Raw genomic sequence first — 23221 nt, 5'->3', positions numbered from 1 at the left:
TTGTTACTTCATCCATTCTCCCTAAAGCTTTGAACTTTTTACCTGTATTTCCATCTATCACCACTAGTTCTCTCTCTCTTACTACTAACTAACATTGAAACTTAGCTTACTGTCCTAGAGTTCCTTCAACCCTAGTTTTCCTAACTTTTTAAAAACCCTTTCACTGATTTATTCACAAAATCCCTTACCACCAATTTTTTGAATATGTGATTGGGTAATCCCCACCTGCTTCTGACTTCTTTACACACAGACTTGGCAAACGATTAAACATATTTTAGCCTAGTTTGAAATCTCTTTCCCCTCTTGGTGTAGGAATGTAACCAAGAATAACAGTCACCCCTTTTAACTTTATTTTTCAGACAGATCGTCTAATAGGCAGTCTAATAGATTCCCAAAAACCCTACTCTTTTAAAATATTCTACCAGACAGCCGTCTAGTGTACATCTTATTGTACAGTTCAGTTTACACAATGCATCTCTTCCCAACAATGCAATAGGTATATGTTCTAATACCAGTATGTGTATTTTAATTTCTCTTTGATTTTTTTTTAGCAGAGCTCAATTGGTTCCTTAAGAGTAATCAGCTGTTTTACTCCCTCAAATCCCTATCCTAATTAGTTAATTTTACATAGTGAGATGTTTAACCTCTTTAGGCTCAACACAGATAAAAGCTTTTCCACTATTCACCTCTCCTAGTCCTTTGTTTTCACTTCAATTGTTAGATATTTTTTCTCCCTAAATCGGTGCTATCATCTGACACCCCCCTTCGGATCTTCTAGGCACTCTAGAATCCTTGCTCCTTTAAGGGTTCACCTGGAAGACAGGTGATCTTCACTTGCTCCTTTATCTTCCTCAGAAATTTCCTCTGTTGTTTCCTCCTGGCGCATCGCACTCACAGGCAAAGTTACCAACCTGTCCACAATTATAACACACTTCTGAAAGTTGCTGGAAGTGTGGCTGAAACCTTCCTCCTCCTTCTAAGCCTTCTCGTCCTCTTCCTCTCCAATTCTGTGTCTGTCCAGAAACTGGCTGTGGATATGGAACAACTGGAACCGCTATTGGTGGCTGATACAATTGCGATTGGAACTGGTCCTGTTGAAGCTGTGGCAGTGATTGTTGATTCGGTGCACCCCGATTCTTCATAACCAAAGCTTGTTTCTTCTCCTTCTTATTCTCCCCCAGCGGTATTTGATTGAGTTTTCTGAGAGTTTCTTGGTCCTGTTCTTTCTGGTTGTTGACATATCAGTATTCTTCAAAAGGTTATATTCTAAGTTCTGTTCTCGAAATATCATCTTCCATCATCTTCTTACTAGTGGCCTTTTTCCTTGGCCTCAATGTATTCTTCTCCTCCAATTCTTGGGATCTTGGGTTTCTTCTTCTGTATCTTCAGCTTCTTGAGTTGTTCCTCCAGTTCTTTTACTTCTCCAAAATCATTCGCTTTATCCAGGCATGATACGCATCGGTCTATATCTCTTTCTATTTATTCTTTGTTAATCATTGTTGGATAAAATCCTCTTGAATATGAAGCACCTTTAATCTCCAAGTCTTCATCTTTGTCTTCATCTTTCCGAACCTCATTCTTCTCTTAGTTTCCAGACATCTCGGTTTTTTCTTACTTCTGGAGTTTTGGATTCATTTTTATGGTCGTTTCTGCTTGTCCTCTCTCAATTATTTGTTAATCTTCATCTCTGATGCAATAATCACCCTCCTGAACGATTACCGGAAGCTGAGGATAGACGTCCTTAAGCTCTACTTCTTTCTCATAAGGTGGGGGTCTTTTTGCTAAATCCGTATGTGAGAAAGGTGTACTATCTTCTGCCATTAGTTTTTCTGTCGCCTTCTCTTCCTTTAGCATTTTCTCTATACCTTTGTTTCTCTTATCGTTGGTATCTTTCATCAGTTTTTGTCCTTCATCTTCAAACAGCTTAAGAACACCCAGCTCTCTTTGTCTCTTTTCTTTTCGTTGTTCCCTTTTTTCACTTTCTTTTGATCTGCTTTATGAATTGACAGAAGCACTTTCATTATGTTGATTACATCAGGGTTAAGAGTCCCTTCCACTGGCCATGGTTGTTCAATGTCAGGCCAATGTTTGTTCCATTTGCCGGATAACCTAGCAATACTTTAGTTAATGGTATTGCTATTTTGTACTATATCAACAGGTGTAATTACCTTCATAGTCCTGATATCCTTTTTCCCCATTGTAACAACTCTTTTATATTCCTTTAATGTGAATTATTTTTATTATTTTAGAATATATAGCCTATAGTGTCCTCCCTTTAATTTTTAATATAAACCCCCAATTTTTTTCTTCTCCTAAATAATAAAAACTAATCAATAAAAAATATGAATATTCAAAAATAATTAATTAATGTATATATTTTTTTCTTCCAATTAAACAATGAATCAATAAATTTATGAATAATCCAAAATAATTATTTATTTCTATTTCCTATTTTACTAATTTATCAATTAGTAGCTATCTTACCACCTTCAATCAGGAAAAGTATGTATAATACCTATAATCCAGCAACACTACAGTACTCATAAACCCCATTGCTTAATAAGCATCCAATTATCTTAATTTTACAGAATAATATCAGTACTCGATTCCCAACACAACTGTAATCAAACTCACTCATGCACAAAAACTCCAAAATGCAATTACTTCAATTGATCAGTCTTTTGCCAAGTCTTTGTCAAATTGTCATAACATCAAATATCCTGTAGGGGAAGGCCTTTGTAAACAGAACAGCACTAGCCTGATATTTGACGAGATCCTGTCGCAGCAGCCTCTATCGCGTCACACCCTGTCACGTGATGTACACGTCAGCCCTTCCTCTCTTTCTCTCTCTCTCCTCTCCTCCTATCGTCTCTCATATGACAAAAGAACAAAGAAACAGACAAGAATTTAGTAGTTTATGCAATCACTGAGCCACTTCAACCATTCAATATTCCTCCAGTCACATTCGCTCTAAGAATTAACTCAGGAATCGCATAAATAACTCAATAACATTTTTATTTTATTTATTTTAATCCGTCAACATATATCTAATTTATCAATTCAATAGGTCTCAAGAAAACAGTTTCATCTTCAAACAACAGCCGATGTAACAACCAGAATACACCATTAGACTCTAAATGTCTTCTCTTTGTTCCTTCGTCTGTGTCTCCCCCCTTGCACAGTGTAGCAGAGGAGTGACCTATTTACCCCTACGTCACTCTAGTGTCGTAAAATCACACGTATGCGCAGTACATTCATCACCACGATTTCACCGTGGAAGGGAGCCCTCTCAGCTCCAGACAACAGAACGTTAGCATTCTGCTATAGCTCCTCTCCTTTACCCCTTATAGTCAAACAATAACACTTAACAGAGCTCACAAAACACCAGGCACCAAGCCCAAGCTAACTAAACACATTTCTGGTGGCTCGTCCCATTCCTATGGACCACCAAGGAACAAATATTAATCATAACCCGCATCAAAAATTAGCATGTATCATGAATTTAGCATTTAGCATTAGCATTAGCATTTAGCATTAGCATGTAGCATGAAGCATAATTAGCAGGCCACGTTAGCATTTCTCCCTCCGCCGTGCCGTAAAATTCAATTTGTTAGCTAAATTTGTGCTACCACGAGAACCCAGTGGAATCGATACGAGAGATCACATCAAACAAACAATTCGTCAACCACCAGCTGAGCGGTAATATGCATTATCAATATACCACGGTCTCCAGTCCTCAGGACTCACCTAAAACACATCTAACGCGTTATAGGATTTCTGGCCCACCTTAAAGAGGTCGCCTGTATCAGGGCTTGTCCATGATCCACAACGGCTCTAAGTTACATACATCTGCCTAGGCCTCATTACTTATTCCTCTCTCAATCGATTGTTCTTGAACTCTTATTCAAGCAAAATATCTCTATAGACAATCTATAGACACTCTCCCCCCTTTTTGCGCTGTTTACCAGTACAAACAAATTTAGAATGGTTAGGCCAGACCCCTTTTCTCAGCAATAAAAGCAACACAGCACACTTCGGTCCTTTACGGTACATCTCCCCAGCGCACACTCAAATAGCCTTCGAACTAACAAATGCCCAAAGTGGTGAGGAAACTCACCCTTATCTGGCCATGACTTCGGAACGAGAGTCAGCTCGGCGCCCATGAATGGAACATAGGAGAGACGCAGACCGTCCCTTTTCGTGACGCCATTTTGTAGTGTCGAGTCAAATGTTGCTAATAATGCTGTAACAAAGGAGTCCGCTTATACTGAACTTTGATCATAAGTTTTATTCATATCACAAGATTTCAGCTTTAGTGTACAGATGTATATAGCATCCGGAGAGCAGTGTTTCCCAAATTGCAATGGCCGCTCTAACGTTCTCTGTCTCTAGCCTATACTTATAAGATATACAAAAATATGGGTGGCTCCCTCTACTGTCCAATCACCTGTCTCCAACGAACAGGGGTGTCACTACAAAATGGCTCCCTCTGAAACTGAATAAACATCCTCCCAGGTTCCACTTAAAACCTTATCAAAGTCATAATCTTAATACACTACATTACAATTACATTGTTTCCAAACAATTGAGTAGAACAAGCATATATTTTGGGTTCTGATGGAGTACGATAATTGGACTAAGCTCATGAGGCATTTATTATAGAATTTATATTCTTCAAGAATCAAAGGGTGTGTGTAAATCATTTAAAAGTAAAAAGAATATATGCATCAATCACAGATTGACCCTTCAAAAAAATAAAATAATAATAAGCCATTTAGCAGACGCTTTTATCCAAAGCGACTTAGTCATGTGTGCATACATTTTTACATATGGGTGGTCCCGGGGATCGAACCCACTAACCTGGCGTTACAAGCGCCATGCTCTACCAATTGAGCTACAGAGGACCACAATATATAACTTATGAATGTCGTAAGAGCATAGCGCAACTGTCTTACCATATCATAACCCAAAATATAAGGTTGCACTACTCCATTATCTATAACAGGAACATGCACCATCTATAGCTTCAAAATCTGTTCCAAAAGCTGTCAACTACCTTGTCCATTTCCCATCTAGCGAGTAGGCCTATGTATTAGTCTAGGTCACATGTAGGGTAAAGGAGCCGTTTCGCAGACACAGATTACACCTAGTCCTGGACTAGAAAGAAGTGGAATGGGATGAGTGGAATGGGATGATGTCTTACATGAAAAAACACTTTTACATTACCAAGTACATTAATGGGGTAAACTTACTCTAAGAGAATATATATTAGGCTGTTTGAGAGAAGGTTTGAATCCTAATCAACCCATCCAATGTGAGTGTGTCTGTTGTTGAAGTACATTATATCAATATATTTACAGTAATCTAGCAGGTGTCAAGCTGCATGTTCTGAAAAGCCTTGTTAGTGCATAGGTCAAATAAGATTTTAAATGTTCTGTCTATTTTCGACTTCAGACAAAAGCTAATATTTCACTTAAAACATTGTTTATTTGAATTAATTGATTATACATATTTTTATTGACTCTATGAGTCTCAATGGGAACATGAGCCGTGACAGCCATCACTCGCAGAGTCATTAACAGGAGATGTTTGAGGATTCTCAACGCATGTCATGCTGAGAAGTTTGAGTGAGTCATGTCAAAGCACTGTCAGCAGCCAGTGACCTACTGAGAAAGGGTCTGAGTAACCCAGCTTGGAAGCTATCTGCTCAAACTGGATTATAGGAAGTGTTCAAATGATGAACTTCAACTAGCCGCAGAAATTGCACTGTCATGTTTTAATATTTGACATTTAGAGAGGAAGAGGTCAAACAAATCAGTGTATGCTGCTCTAAATTAGTTCAGTATGCTAAAAGATATAATAATGGCAAGTGTATTATGAATGGTTGCTCTTGTGTTCTGTGTGAGTGATCTAATAAGTGTATTACGTTGCTACACTAGAGTTTTCAGTACAGTAGGCCTACTTTGAAGTAATAAGGCACTGCAGAGTACCCTGTTAACTTTCTTCCCTGTACACTTCACAGGAAGAAATGACTCTAGAGTCGAGAAGAAACAAAAAAATATATTTATTTAGAAAAATATTAAAGTTGATTCTCTAATTAGAAGTTCTTCAACTTGTGTATGTTGAGCATTTAAATAGAAAATGTATAATCACTACGTCAAGGGAAATATAGTATTCTTTCTATCAAAGATATCTTCATATATTTCAGGATGTTGTGTATACCTGGAAATAAATGATAATTCATATAAACATAACAGTTTTCAAAACATAACTTTTCCAAAATAAGGGGTCCCTTGGCACAACTTTAAATCAAATCAAATGAAATGTTATTTGTCACATGCGGCGAATACAACAGGTGTAGACCTTACCGTGAAATGCTTTACGAGCCCTGAACCAACAATGCAGAGTTTTTAAAAAGTAAGTCAGAAAAATTTGCTAAATAAACTAATGGAAAAATAGTAACACAATCAAATAATAATAACGAGGCTATAGTACAATGGGTACAGGTACCGAGTCAATGTGCTGGGGTACAGATTAGTCGAGGTAAGTTAAGTAATATTTACATGTAGGTAGGGGTAAAGTGACTATTTGGGGTGGAGAAATGTAACCACTCTCAAATTCATCAATCAATAGAGGTAATGATACAAAATGACAATTTCAATCATATTCAGAGGAAAATACAATTATATTGTTTCCAAACAATTGAGTAGAACAAGCATATATTTTGGGTTCTGATGGAGTATGACAATTGGACTAAGCTCATGAGGCATTTCTTATATAAGTTATATTCTTCAAGAATCAATAAGTGTGTGTAAATCATTTAATAGTAAAACATTATATGTTTCAATTGCAGATTGACCCTTTAAATAATATAACTTGAAAATGTCTTAAGAGCATAGCGCAACTGTCTTACCATATCATAACCCAAAATATAAGGTTGCATTACTCCATTATCTATAACAGGAACATACACCATCTATAGCTTCAAAATCTGTTCCAAAAGCTGTCAACTACCTTGTCCATTTCCCATCTAGGGATTAGGCCTATGTATTAGTCTAGGTCACATGTAGGGTAAAGGAGCCGTTTCGCAGACACAGATTACACCTAGTCCTGGACTAGAAAGAAGTGGAATGGGATGAGTGGAATGGGATGATGTTTTACATGAAAAAACACGTTTACATTACCAAGTACATTAATGGGGTAAACTTACTCTAAGAGTATGCATTATGCTGTTTGAGAGAAGGTTTGAATCCTAAATCAACCCATCCAATGTGAGTACATCTGTTGTTGAAGTACATTATATCAATATATTTACAGTAATCTAGCAAGTGTCAAGCTGCATATGCTGAAAAGCCTTGTTAGTGCATTGGTCAAATAAGATTTAAAATGTTCCGTCTATTTTCGACTTCAGACAAAAGCTAATATTTCAATTAAAACATATTTTTATTGACTCTATGAGTCTTAATGGGAAAATGAGCCGTGACGGCCATCGCTTGCAGAGAGTCATCAAGAGGAGATCTTTGAGGAATCTCAACGCAGGTCATGCTGAGTAGTTTGAGCGAGTCATGTCAAAGACTTGTCAGCAGCCAGTGACCTACTGAGAAAGGGTCTGAATGACCCAGCTGGGATGCTTTCTGCTCAATCTAGATTATAGGAAGTGTTCAAACGAGGAACTTCAACTAGCCGCAGAAATTGCACTGTCATGTTTTAATATCTGACATGTAGAGAGGAAGAGGTCAAACAATTCAGTGTATGCTGCTCTAAATGAGTTCAGTATGCTAAAAGATATAATAATGGCAAGTGTATTTCGAATGGTTCTTGTGTTCTGTGTGAGTGATCTAATAAGTGTATTAAGTTGCTACACTAGAGTTTTCAGTACAGTAGGCCTACTTTTAAGTAATACCCACTGCAAAGTACCCTGTTAACCAACAGTGCAGAGTTTTTAAAAAGTAAGTAAGAAACATTTGCTAAATAAACTAATGGAAAAATAGTAACAATAAAATAATAATAACAACGCTATATACAATGGGTACCGTTACAGAGTCAATGTGCAGGGGTACGGGTTAGTCAAGGTAGTTGAGGTAATATGTACATGTAGGTAGGGGTAAAATGACTATGCATAGATAATGAACAGAGAGTAGCAGCAGCGAATGTGAAGAGTGTGAAGGAATGTGTGCGTGTGTGTGGTGTCAATATGCATGTGTGTGTGTGTGTGTGTGTGTGTTGGAGTGTCAGTGTAGGATGTGTGAGTGTGTGGTTAGAGTCCAGTGCGTGTACATAGAGCCGGTACAAGAGAGTCAGTGCAAAAAATTAAATATAAAAAAGGGGGTCAATGCATATAAGGGGGTCAATGTAAATATTCCAGGTAGCCATTTGATTAACTGTTCAGCAGTCTTATGGCTTGGGGGTAGAAGCCGTTAAGGAGACTTTTGGGCCCAGACTTGGCGCTCTGGTACCGCTTGCCGTGCGGTAGCAGAGAGAGCTCTCTATGACTTGGGTGGCTGGCGTCTTTGACAATTTTTAGGGCCTTCCTCTGACACCGCCTGTTATAGAGGTCCTGGATGGCAGGAAGCTCAGCCCCAGTGATGTACTGGAATGTAATGCTGATAGGTCCAGTATCTGTATCGGCTCTGAATGACAATAGAAGATGATACACAGGTGTAATATCTTTACATTGTTATATCAGCAGAACACTGTCATGCACTCCACCCCTCTTGCCACCTGACTGTACCTGTCCATAACCTGTAATGCATTACATAGATGGAAGGGACTTCATCACCCACTGAAGACTTGAAGACAGAACCTCATCCAGAGAGCTGTGCATGTAGTTCTGGGACAGCTGAAGTTGGACTAAATATGTTTCTGCTCCTTGTTCTATCTGTGGTTGTACTCTACACACAACTTATTTTCATTTGCTAGGTAAAGTGTAGGCATACTGTCTTTATAAGCAAATCAGAATGATGTCTTTGTAAGAAAAACACATCCATAGATTTTTTTTGTTGATAAATGCATCGACACTCAAGCTGGCCATGTTTGTGCAATGTTCACATGTAGCCTTGCTTCGGCCTGGATCTGAGTACCTTCCCCACCTTTCACCAAATGCGAACACATGGGTTGGGCCAGAGACAGAAAACACATGGGTAAAGCGGTGGTTTGAAAACGTTTTGTGTGGACCCCAGGAAGAGTACCTGCTGCTTTAGCAGTAGCTAATGAGGATCCTAATGAAATACTTAACACTAAATACATCTGAAAATGTTTATACAGCCTTTGTTTACATGTACTTTGTTTACAAACATTGGAGTAAAACAAGCTGATATTCTGGGTTCTGATGGGGTATGACAGTTGAACTAAGCTCATGAGGCATTTATAAGTAATATTCTTCAAGAATCAATGGGTACATATAATTAATTTATAAGTCCAAAAATTGATTTTGCAACTGTGATTGCCCCTTTAAGTTAAGTTGTACAGCGTTCAGCTAAAATAGTGTAAAAATCTTTAATCAATGATAATATGATTACATTTGATCACTTAGTAATTCAATTTCTATTTAACAACTCAGCATTCTTTGTCCTCCAATCACAATGAGTTGAGTTTTTACCAAAAAGTTCTATTTTGGTTTCATCTGACCATATGAGATTCTCCCAATCCTCTTCTGGATCATCCAAATGCACTCTAGCAAATTTCAGACGGGCCTGGACATGTACTGGCTTAAGCAGGGGGACACGTCTGGCACTGCAGGATTTGAGTCCCTGGCGGCATAGTGTGTTACTGATGGTAGGCTTTGTTACTTTGGTCCCAGCTCTCTGCAGGTCATTCACTAGGTCCCCCCGTGTGGTTCTGGGATCATTTTGACCCCACGGGGTGAGATCTTGCGTGGAGCCCCAGATCGAGGGAGATTATCAGTGGTCTTGTATGTCTTCCATTTCCTAATAATTGCTCCCACAGTTGATTTCTTCAAACCAAGCTGCTTACCTATTGCAGATTCAGTCTTCCCAGCCTGGTGCAGGTCTACAATTTGGTTTCTGGTGTCCTTTGACAGCTCTTTGGTCTTGGCCATAGTGGAGTTTGGAGTGTGACTGTTTGAGGTTGTGGACAGGTGTCTTTTATACTGATAACAAGTTCAAACAGGTGCCATTAATACAGGTGACGAGTGGAGGACAGAGCAGCCTCTTAAAGAAGAAGTTACAGGTCTGTGAGAGACAGAAATCTTGCTTGTTTGTAGGTGATCAAATACTTATTTTCCACCATAATTTGCAAATAAATTCATAAAAAAATCCTACAATGTGATTTTCTGGAATTTTTTTCCTCAATTTGTCTGTCATAGTTGACGTGTACCTATGATGAAAATTACAGGCCTCTCATCTTTTTAAGTGGGAGAACTTGCACAATTGGTGGCTGACTAAATACTTTTTTCCCCACTGTATCTGTAGATCATCTTGAGGGAACTATCCAAATAAAGTGTAACCTAATAAGGTTTATTCAATTCAATTAATGTCCTTTGTGACCTACAGTAATATTGATGATTTCTTTATATTTTAAGAGAAAAAAAAAATGTCTGAAATACAGAATTATGACTTCAAAGCAGTTTTCATTAAGGTCAGAACGACCTCACTCAAAAATCTCCTGTCAGCAACTTTTGTCTTGGACTTCCCCTAAATGACACGGGTGAGGGTGGGCACTGACAGGGGCAGGTTTTGGAAGGGGAACTCAATGGTCTATATAAACACATGGGCGACATTCACTTGACATCTGTTGGCGTGACTCTTCCTCCAACTGCATATCTACCTGAGCTTTTGACCTCTTAAGGTGAGTGGGAATTATTTTCTCAATATTTTTTGTGGGTTGGTGTCCTGGACACAGATTAAGCCTAGTTCTGGACAAAAAAATATATTTCAATGGAAGTTCCCCATTGAGCATGCTTTTTAGTCCAGGACTAGGTTTAATCGGTGTCTGGGAAACTGGCCCTATATTGTGACTGAAATTTGCGACCAAAGATGTGTGGCTGGATATGTATTTTTGTCATGTAGCTGGATCAAAATGAGATGTCCATATAGCACTGAAAATGAATCTATAATGGCTCACTTGAACAATCTTGATTGCATTTTCTTGAAGGAGAGAAATATCAACGTTTGCCATTTATGATATTGACAGGCTGTGTTCAAGCTCTCCATCATGATTTCCATAACAGTCTATCATCTTTCAGAAGGGTAACACTTTACATAAAGTTTTATGTTAGAAAGGATGTATAAAGGGTTCATACAGAGTTTATAAACTGTTAAGCATTCGTTTATCGATCTAACAATGTTTATGAATCTAACAAACAGTTAAAGCACATTGTTTGAAATTGTGGGCTTGCCATTTATTTATTTCCTGAATACTGAGCCTATGCTGCACTGGCTGGCAATAAAAACATAATAATAACATTATAGTCAGTAACAATTCAGTCATATAGGGTGGATTGGAACGAAGACATGGAACTTCACATGGAAACCGATACTAAACAGGAGGTTACATGCACCTGTGTGCTAAAATAAACTTGATTGCAATGAAAAACCCACACGAATAAACCAGTGATTTAGTTGATCTTACGTTGATACCAGACAGCTGCAGCTTTGGTTGTCTATGCTCTCTATTCCCGTCTCCAATGAAAAACAACTTATCAGGAGCATCGAAAACCGTAAGGCTGATGAATGTAAAATACTTATAAGAATTTGGAGTAGTAGGATTATACATTATTCATCTTAAAAATGGCAAAATAATATGTGTGCCATTTGAAATAACTTTATTAGACTAGCCAACATTTTCATTTGATAAAAGATTATATAAGTCATCACTATTACTTGCTTTAGTTACACATTTCAATTGTTGAAAGTGCAGGGATATTTCCCCCCGGTCTTCATAAGAAATTACTATACTTTTTAAAGACAAACTTTAATTAATGGATTACATAACTTGGGGTAAATGACCGTATATTTACCATGGTAAATGAGGAAAAAGTTTATTTCAGTTGTATGGAACGATTGTCAAGTACAAAAATCGCCCTTAGTCTGTTTGTTCTGATGATAATAATCACCAGAGGGCTAAATAGTCTTGGAAAATGGTGCCACCAATCAGGACTAAAAGATAAGCTCGACATCCGCTTTATGGAGCGTTAAATCGGTGTCAAACGATGGTTGCAAATGAGATCAGCTGTGCGGTTTAATGAGATATTACCTGGTGTTAGTATGCTGGCCAATGTCCGTTGCAATAGGCCCACAAGCTCACTATTTGGCAAGCACCAAAATAATAAATCACAAAATGTTAACCTTTGTGTTATAACTGTTTGTTACAAATGTATAAACTATGAAAAACGAATAATAAACAGTTAACTACATCTAAACCTTTATAGATTAATACATTAATGTAAAGTGCAATCTTTGGATGTGTGTGTGTGTGTAGTTTATGTGTCATTCTTTAACAATAGAGCAATATAATTCTCTCAGTAACCAGGTTTCCATCCAACCTTTTTGTTTGAGTAAAGTATGTTGAATATAAAATGTAATAATAAGCCTGATGGAAACAGCAAATTTGACGATATACTTTCCAAATATCGACAAAACAAAATACGCTAGACAAGGTGGGATTTGCTGGTGTCTGTAAAAATAATTATGTGAGAAATGGGGGTGGAAACGCCTTATTGATATAATAACCATCATATCGAAGTAAACTTGGAGTCACGTGATGATAGGGTACTAAAGGGTGACTAACTAAGAACAATGTCTAGTTACTGATACAATTTTTTTGTTTAAACGTTGCTTTTTTGTATGTGGATGAAGGTCATGCTGAGGCGAATAAACTATAAAGGGAAATAAATGGCTACAGTTTACACTTTAGGCATTTCATGAAATGTTGTTTTTAGAAAAGGGGCGTTTTTTTTAAGTACTGGGGTAACTCCTCCCCCCCCCCATTTAACCATTTAATTTAGGAAGTAATACTTAAAAGCAAAGTCTAGTTGTCTTGTTTGAATTATTTAAATAAAACATGGGGGGGAAATGGTGTTGCACATGTCCCCATTAATATCTGCACTATGAGGAGATTTGATGTAAAATCCCTCTTTTTAACTCACCTGCACATTAATTTCTTTGTCCTTTCTTTGTTGTTCATTTTCCATACAATCCATTATGTACAAATTGCACTAAATATTATTTGAATAATGTAAGATTTTAAATCCCAGCAGTCTTTAAAATGACATTCGGGACCAAAAGGTTTTCATTATTTGTTTTTAACTAATAATACAAAAAAAATCATTGGAATAAAATATTGGAATATAATATTACTAATAATATTAATTAACATTGGAGTATAACATTTAACAAAAATAACTCATAATAACTTAGCTAATTCATTCAGTGTAACATTGATGTGGCAACTCTTATGCTCTGCTATTGCACAATTCAAATTTGTTCCAAGGTCACAAATAACGCTCCAGTACCATTGGAGCACAACTCATGAGCCCATCTCCTGCACTGCTCACACCTACTCCAGTCCCCACCTGTGACTGAAAACAGGGGGAGAGATGCCAATTGAAAAGCTCTCTTAAAAACGTAGCTAGCCATATGACATAAAATGCTGTGTAAAATAGCTAAAAGGCTATATAGTAACATTAACTTAAAGCTATCAGTCACTAGTGGAAAGATTTACAACTGCAATTAAGTTACGTTATCTTTTTTAATGTATTACCTCAGACGATTTGGTAGTAAGGTTGATGCCTAGCACTCCTAGCAGCTTATGCTAACTAGCTAGCTGGCTAGCATTTACTGCTAGTGAAGTTGCTAGCTAGCAAATTAGAATAAACTAGTGCTAATTGGGATAGTCATTGTCTAAATGACAGGTAACTACCCCAGGGGGCTAGTTACCCCCGGTACCCAATATTGTGATGTCCTCCAACTACAACTTGCGAAAGCATGCAGTTTATTAGGCTACAGATGAAATAAGATACTTCACAGGATGGTGACAAGATGATTGATGCTTGACTGCCATTTGACAAATAAAAATAATCTTTATCTTTTGTCCGTAATAATCTCATCATGTAGGCTATACCTGCACTGTATCTGCAAGCTGTTTGCTAGAACGCACGAGCCAAGACCAGAGTGGGCAGATTTGCTATATAATGCAACATTTGTCGTGACAAAACCAACAGTAGAGTTGAAAATGTGATGGAAACCCATTTAACATGGGAATTTAACCGCTCAAGTTATTTTTATGTGCGCTACGTCATCACGCTCAGCCTTTTATCTGCAACAAGTCAATTTGATGGAAACACATCTAGTGGGAAAATGTGCATATGGTTTTTATGCGGATCTTAGAACATTCCAAGGAAAATCTGTTGCCAACTAGATGGAAAACTAGCTTTTGATATCAATCAAACCAGTGGTGCATCATGTTAGCTCATGCATATTGATGTGCCTGAACCAGTGGTTCCAGATTATTGTCCAACCTGAAATATTTCAATGCATTTTGACCAATTGTTGTGTATCTTTCACCGATAGTTTTTTCCATGACTTACATGTATGCCATGTTACTGTGATATCTAAAATGTGAGAGTGACTAACGAAATCAATGGGGGCCCCCTGGAGATCAGGTACCCTGGGCACAGCCGGGTCGATAATTTGGCCAGGATTACTACAAATTTAGCTAGCTGGCTAGACTACCTAGACTAATATACAAACTAACCTAAAACATTTTAACTGACATGGGTTAATTGATGCACAACCAAGTTTCGAAATTGCATCTTGTGAATTCTGCTATTCTAACTCTCAACAGTAAAGTTCCTGTGAGTAAGCACTTCACTGTTATTCTACACCTGTTGTTTACGAAGCATGGGACAAATAAAATTCTATTTGATTTGAAGTTGAGAACCCGACTGAGTTTCGATTTGTAAAAAAGCATTATTTTCTTTTTAATTTCGAAAATATTACCGAGGTCTGGACCTCGGTGTCCTCATATGTAGCTACGGCCCTGGTTGCAATTTGTAATGCTATTCCCATAGATACAATTGCATTTTCTGTTTGTGAATACAGTACATATCTCCTTGACCACTTATCTTTTTTTTTTTTTTTATCTACAGAACAGCTTCAACTGTTGACCCCTGCTTTCAACATGCCTTACTCTGCACATTGTTTCGGGACCAAATTCCTTGGGCGCCTTAAAAGCCCCATCTGTAGCTCCAATGCTGAGCAAGATGACCACCATCTGCCCAAAATTGAGCCCTTTGGGGAGGCTGTGGCAGTGCCCCGTGGACCCTCCAGTGATGGTACAAGAAAAATAGAATAAGTGTTGGGAGTGTGTGTGTGTGCGAGAGAAAAAACAACTAGTTAATTCTCTGTAATCAGTAAGTAAGTGATTAAATCATATTAAATCTGTGTAATCAGATTAAAATACCCCCCAAAAAATTTGCAGCACCATTTCTTACCCGAGTCCTTGGGCTTCTATGATAAATGACAATCAACACACATTACACAGCAAATTCTTCAGTGTTAAAAAAAAGTGTTGAATCAACACTGAAACCATTGAGTCTGTGGACCCATATAGGCACCGGAAAAGTGTTCAATTAAGAAACTGCTTAGTGTAAAGTCTTATTCAAACCTTTCCTAGAGTGCCTTGCCTTCTGAGTAAACTGTGGAGTCACCACCCATGACTGCTTTGTTAGTGACAGATACATGGTTGTTGCATTCATCCACCAAGTGAGATCCTAAGTGAATATACATACACACACACACACACACACACACACACACACACACACACACACACACACACACACACACACACACACACACACACACACAACCAGTCAAAAGTTTGGACACACCTACTCATTCAAGTTTTTTTTTTTAGAATAATAAAAGACATCAAATATGGAATAATGTAGTAACCAAAAACTGTTAAACAAATTAGATTTTAGATTCTTCAAAGTAGGCACCCTTTGCCTTGATGACAGCTTTGCACACTCTTGGCATTCTCTCAACCAGCTTCATGAGGAATGCTTTTCCAACAGTCTTGAAGGAGTTCCTACATATGCTGAGCACTTGTTGGCTGCTTTTCCTTCACTCTGTGGTCCAACTCATCCCAAACCATCTCAATTGGTTTGAGGTCGGGTGATTGTGGAGGCCTGGTCATCTGATGCAGGACTCCATCACTCTCCTTCTTGGTCAAATAGCCCTTACACAGCCTGGAGGTGTGTTGGGTCATTGTCCTGTTAAATGAAGTGATAGTCCCATTAAGCGCAAACCTTGAATTCTAAATAAATCAGTGTCACCAGCAAAGCACCCCCACACCATCACACCTCCTCCATGCTTCACGATGGGAACCACACATGCAGAGATAATCCGTTCACCTACTCTGCGTCTCACAAAGACACGGTGGTTGGAACCAAAAATCTCATATTTGGACTCATCAGACCAAAGGACAGATTTCCACCGGTCTAATGTCCATTGCTTGTGTTTCTTGGCCCAAGCAAGTATCTTCTTATTATTGGTGTCCTTTAAAAGTGGTTTCTTTGTAGCAATTCGACCATGAAGGCCTGATTCATGCAGTCTCCTCTGAACAGTTGATGTTGAGTTGTGACTGTCATTTCTCTGCTTATTTGAGCTGTTTTTGCCATAATATGGATTTGGTCTTTTACCAAAACAGGGCTATCTTCTGTATACCACCCCTACCTTGTCACAACACAACTGATTGGCTCAAACGCATTAAGGAGGAAAGAAATTCCATAAATTAACTTTTAAGAAGGCACACCTGTTAACTGAAATGCATTCCAGGTGACTACCTCATGAAGCTTGTTGAGAGAATGCCAAGAGTGTGCAAAGCTGTCATCAAGGCAAAGGGTGGCTATTTGAAGAATCTCAAATATATTTTGATTTGTTTAACACATTTTTTGGTTACTACATGATTCCATATGTGTTATTTCATAGTTTTGATGCCTTCACTATTATTCTACAATGTAAAAATAGTCAAAATAATGAAAAATCCTTGAATGAGTAGGTGTGTCCAAACTTTTGACTGGTACTGTAAATAAAGCAATACCATATGTATTTCAAAAGGCCTTATTTTGAGGGCATTGTTTTATCCTAATACAGGGCCCTGAAACTCATACCCACTCATAACCAAAACCATGCCCATCATTATCATATTTCCCAGCATGCTCTATTGCAAGCAGATTTTTTAAATTGTTTGTTTCAGTATCTATGTTTGTGCATGATTGATTGATTAATTCATTATTCTTATGCTACTCAAATATAAAATTACAAACATTTTCTAAACTAATCCAATATGTTACTTGGATTTATTGCACCCGTTACTGAAATGGTTGTTCCAGTTTAGATGGTTTAGGTAGTCTCATCTATTATGGAAGTCATTCTGAATACTGGTTGTTGTTGATAAAAATTCAATAAGTTGGAAATCCCCACACTGGCTGGATTTCAATAGGAATTACACATCACCTTGCAAGTCAGCATAATGTGATTTGCATGCCTGATATGGCCTGTAGACTAATGATGTTACATTCAGGCATATGTTGAAATTGCAAAGCAGTGTACTTAGAAGCAGTGTGCCGATGCCTGTATCATTTTATCCGAAAAACGTGATCAGTGATGTCCGAAGCTTTGTTTTGTCAAATAACCACCTGACATGGCTGCACTGTGCAAGCGCTACGGCGCCACTAGCGTACACTGTGTTGATCAAAGCCTTGAGTAATGAACGTATTTTAGACACAATTGGCTTGAAAGGCTCAATGCTTCAATAAGCTTCGTTTCCCCATCACTACTTTAAACCATGAGTTTCAAATTTAGATTTGTTCTTTAGGGAGGTACAAACACTTGTCACAGTAGTGGTATCCTGTAAGGTCATCCTTTGTACCTTTAGTTATAAGTGCATTATTGTATCCCAGTTCATACCTCAGGCCACATTGGGCTAGCAAGTAGGGTTTCAAAATTCCTGTTAATTTCCCCAAATTCCAACATTGTCCAAAAACCGTGGTTGAAGGATTTAGGATTTTCTGCTTCCGTTTCAAGGAAACTTCCAACCAGGGTTTCTGGAAAACCTGGGAATTTTGGAAAGGTTACCAGAATGTTGCAACCCTACCTGCAAGTCACATTATGCTGGCTTGCAAAGTGATGTGTAATTTTTTATTGGAATCCAGCCAGAGTTGAAATAAGCAACAGTTGGAATGTTTTATTCACCTACAACCTGCATTCAGAATGAGTGCCAGGGTTAGGAACATTGTGTGGAGACTACCTAAAACATTTAAACTGCAACAAACATTTCTGTAACGAGAGCAAAAAATGTGAATGAACTGATAGGATTAGTTTAGAAAACTGTATGTTATTTATCTTTGTGTACCATAAGATTATCAATGTACATGCACAAACGTAGATATTAAAACAAACAATTCAAAAAAATCTACCTGCAATAGCGCATGCTGGGAAATTATAGATGACATCCCACATGCCGTAGGGCAGCGTTTTCCAAACTCAGTCCTAAGGAACCCAAGTGCACGTTTTGGTTTTTGCCTTATCAAAATCATCATGCTTTGATTATTTGAATAATCTGTGTGGTGCTGAGGCAAAAACTAAAATGTGGGAAACGCTGCCATAGCGTGTGCGCAGGGTAGTCTTTTTGTCTTCTACTGAAACTAATACCAAACCAATCAAGTGGTTGTTCATCGAAACAAAGCTTTGGACGTCATTGATCACATGCTTCTGATAAAGTGACAGAGGCACCGGCACACTGCTTCGAAGTAAACTGCTCCCGAGTGGCGCAGCAGTCACTACAGACCCCCTGGTTCGATTCCAGGCTGTATCTCAACCGGCCGTGATTGGGAGTCCCATAGGGCGGTGCACAATTGGCCCAGCGTAGACCGGGTTTGGACGGTGTAGGCTGTCATTGTAAATAAGAATTTGTTCTTAACTGACTTGCCTAGTTAAATAAAGAAAAAATTAACTGCTTAGGGATTTTGACACATGCCTCTGAGCTTCGGTATCAAACGTAACATCAATAGCTGTATTAGCGTAAAACTAGGCCCTCAAAATAAGGCCTCATGAAGAACGTACGGTATTGTGTTATTTAATAAATACAAAAATGTACATTCACTTAGAAAAAAAAGGTGCTAAGTACAACCATACAGGCTTCTTCGGTTGTCCCCTTTTTGGTTCTGGATGGAATAATTTGCAAAGGGTCCTATCTAGAACCCTCTATGGTAGGGTTCTTCAAAGAACCACCTGTATATGGTTCTACCTAGAACCCTCTATGAAGGGTTCTACCATTTTACGTTTGTTACCTGGTTATTTAAACATCATTATTTTGCCTGTGATCTCCTTATTTGCAGCCACCCTGGAATGTGTGAAAGTGGACATGATGCAAAATGAGAACAAGATGGACCACCACTGTCACTTGTATGGAGGCAAAGACAACATTCTCATCATCCGTAGGGCCCAGGAGTTTAAGATGACCCTCCATTTCAACCAGCCCGTAAATCCCATTGACAAATTCCAGATTGAGTTTTACATTGGTAAGAACACATTTTCCACCAATATACTATAAATTCCTTTCTGTTGGTTAAAAATGGCATTACATGCATTGTTTGACTGAGGGTGATGTATGAATTACAGTGTTCACCATTTGGTAATAGTTTAAATGAGAGGAGTTGGTGTTTCAGAGGCGAAGGTGCATCTCAATAATACAATTGTTCCTACCCTAGTCTCCTCTCCGTCATCTGTGTTTAGCCTCTGTAGCCAATTAGAACCACTAATTGATAAAAGTGCCAAGTTGAAACAAAAACAGATTATTGACATATTCCCATCTAAACATCTGTAACATCTGTTGATAGTAATCTTGGGGTGCCTCCCAATTCTCCACACTTCTCCCCAAGTCACTTCCCAATATGGATTTAGGGAGTTTCCACCACTGTTGAATCCATGAAAGAGCGTGCACACTTCAGAAGAAGGGTGTAGAATAGGGACGTGTCCAGGGTCTCTCTCACACATTATATTGAATGCTTACGTCATACTCACAGTGGAATTGATGAAAAAGGTTGCTGCTCTATGTGCTCGATTCAATCCATATTGCGGAAGTTCTGCGTTAAAGCGCGATTGAAATTTAAAGGTAATTTCCGATTGAGCTGGCAGTGTTTACTGTGAACGCAGTCTCCACAAACGTAGGAACATTGCCTTTAAATTTAAATGGCGCTATAGCACGGAACTTCTGCGATATGGATTGTATCGAGCCCTAGGCCCTTTAGTGTCAGCAATATGTCAACTAAGTACAATCAAAGCTGGAACGACAGCAGAGTGACCATTTTTTATCTTCAACTGACTTACCTTTTACTTATTCCTTGAAAAGGCTTTCATGCTCAATATATTTTTATCTCCCTGAATGTGGTGTTCTTCTCTTACATCTGCTGTGAAATTCTTAGTCTACTGTGTTCAAAAGGTTTTGAAAATAGGGAATAATAAAAATAAGCAGACAGAGCGCAATATTACACAAAATATCCTTTAGCCTACATTTATTGGATTTAAGTGAGAGGTTGCTTGATAATTGTGAGGCACTTCTAAAATAATGGTGCAAACGGACATGCATCATCCTTGTTGAAATTATGAAAGTGTTATGAAGATACAGTATGTGAATTGATTTATGTGCAGCTACAGCAGCTTACTAGTAGCAGCCTAGTAATCCATCTGCAGTTAAATGGTTTGCAGTGGTGTAAAGTAACTAAGTAAAAAATACTTTGAAGTACTACTTAAGTACATTTTTTCCCTGAGTAGCTGTACTTTATTATTTATATTTTAGACAACTTCGACTTTTACTCCACTATATTCCTAAAGAAAATAAGTACTTTTTACTCCCATACATTTTCCCTGACAGCCAAAATTACTTTTCGAATGCTCAGGCAGGACAGAAATATGGTCCATTTCACGTACCTATCAATGTAACGTGTTGTCATCCCTACTGCCTCTGATCTGATGGACTCACTAAACACAAATTCTGCATTTGTAAATTATGTGTGAGAGTTGGTGTGCTCCTGGTTATCCGTCAATTAAAAAAACAAGAAAATGCCGTCTGGTTTGTTTAATATAAGGAATTTGATGTATAGCCTTTACTTTGTACTTTTACCCAAGTATGACGATTGAGTACTTGTTCCACTACTGATGGTTTGTTGAATTTCTGGTCCCCTTTATTGCAGTTGCACTGCACAGACTACCGCCTATCTTCTGTAATGTTGTGGTGATATTGAACAGACCTCGACTTGTGTTGGTTGATGTGCTGTTAACTCAACTGTTTTTTTTTTACAGTACAGAAAATTATCAGGTATTTATAAAATAAATGTCATGGTAACACAGTAATTACACAGTACTAACTTGTGATTTACTTGCTTTGTTTCATCAAGACTCATTACAACAAGTAGCAACTTGGTACCATTTGTTACCAACTGAGGTTAATTATTTGACGAATGTACCAGAAAGTATCAGTTGTTACCACATAGTTTATATTGAATACTAAGCTAGTACCAGTGAAAACATGAGTGTCTACATGTGTTGACGTTTCCCCTGTCATGTCACCTTCTCCCTCAGGTATCGATGCCAACGTGTTGAATGGCACAAAGGTTATCGTCTCCTTTGACAGCTCGCAAAATGTGAATTGGACCGGCCGCATGATACAGCAACTAGGGGATGAGTGCGTGGTGGGAATCACCCCTTCCGCAAACGCCATCATCGGAAAGTACTACACGAATGTGGCGGTCATCGGTTCCAATGAAATCTCCAGGACACCAAAGGACACTGGAACAGACTTCTACCTCCTGTTCAACGCCTGGGCGTCCAGTGAGTGGAATCTATGTGGATTTTTGTTTGTCCTCTGAGGACCGCTTAAGATAAGATAAAAAACATATGCATTATACACCCCTTACGGGACAAACCAAATGATTTCACATGTGGAAAATCACATGAATTCACATGTGAAATTCCACATGTTAAATTATGTGAATCTATGTGTTTTTGGAACACTTAACGTGATGATATTTCACATGAAGTTTCACATGTGGATTTTTACGTGATCCCCTAACCTTTCACATGCGGATTCAAATAACGAGATTTCACAGGTGATGCCTCTGCAAACAAAAATGTGTCGTTAGGATACATACACAAACAGTGCTTTGAATATACTTCTCCCATGGGCAAAGACACTCAAAAGGGGTGATGATATTAATTGACAGTAATTTCGATCCGAATGTGCAAATTGTCCAAACAGATACGCAAGGTAGATGGATTATTTTAAATATGTTATTGGACCATGAACAGATATGGCTCATTAACCTTTACAGACCAAATAATGATGATCCACACTTCTTTGACAATATATATAATGAATTATCAACTCTGCAAGCAATTCAAGACTATTATTATGGTGGGAGATTATAATACCGTTTTAAATAGCTCAATGGACCGTAAAGGAAATCACACTACAAACAATTACCCTCATGCTCTTAAGGAAATCGTGAATGTCATGGATACATTAGAACTAGTAGATATATGGAGGCTTAAATATCCTGATCTAGTGAGATATACATGGCGGAGACTCAATCAAGCTAGTCGTCTTGACTACTTTCTTATGTCATTCTCGTTGGCACCAAAAGTTTTAAAAGTGTTGATAGGGGACAGAATGCGGTCGGACCATCATATAATTGGCATATACATTACTCTTACTGAATTTCCACGTGGGCGAGGATATTGGAAATTTTATCAAAGCCTATTGGATTATAACTTGTTTTTAACTAGGACAGAGGAATTTATAACAGATTTTTTTCCCCGACATAATATACGTACAGCAAATCCCCTTATTGTATGGGACACCTTTAAAATGTATCTTTAGAGGCCATGCAATTCAGTATTCATCTCGAAAACAAAAGCAATTTAGGTCAAAAGAGTCCACACTAACAAAGGAAATAGAAGGTCTAACAGAACAGATAGATAGCAATAAAAACCGTAACAGAGGAAAAACAAAAAGAAATGGAGAAACTTATTCAAGAAATATCAAGTGTAATGTATTATAAAACTTGATGGAATATGGGGAAAAATGCACCAAATTCTTTTTTAATCTTCAACGTAGGAATGCTACCAAAAATGTTTTATTGAAACTGGTTACAAATGACGGAGTCACCCATGATTCACCAAATTATATTTTGAAGTAG

The 23221-nt window shown here is 38.0% G+C and overlaps 1 protein-coding gene across 1 annotated transcript in view; it reads left to right on the top strand.

Annotated features, from left to right (window-relative positions):
- Nucleotides 1-23221, top strand: part of LOC311109170 (coagulation factor XIII A chain-like) — a gene marked incomplete at its 5' end in the record, with an annotated part of 108747 nt that overhangs the window by 50667 nt on the left and 34859 nt on the right. Inside the window, 2 exons of the mRNA XM_084152003.1 lie at nucleotides 19364-19546; nucleotides 21606-21854. Of these exons, the coding sequence (XP_084008129.1) occupies nucleotides 19364-19546; nucleotides 21606-21854 (432 nt within the window). The remainder of the gene's footprint in view (nucleotides 1-19363; nucleotides 19547-21605; nucleotides 21855-23221) is intronic.

The sequence above is a fragment of the Coregonus lavaretus genome (assembly GCF_964263955.1).
Source record: "Coregonus lavaretus genome assembly, chromosome: 34".
In the NCBI taxonomy this organism is placed as follows: Eukaryota; Metazoa; Chordata; class Actinopteri; order Salmoniformes; family Salmonidae; genus Coregonus; species Coregonus lavaretus.
The sequence above is the reverse complement of the archived record's forward strand: the minus strand, read 5'-3'. Positions and strand labels throughout refer to the sequence as shown.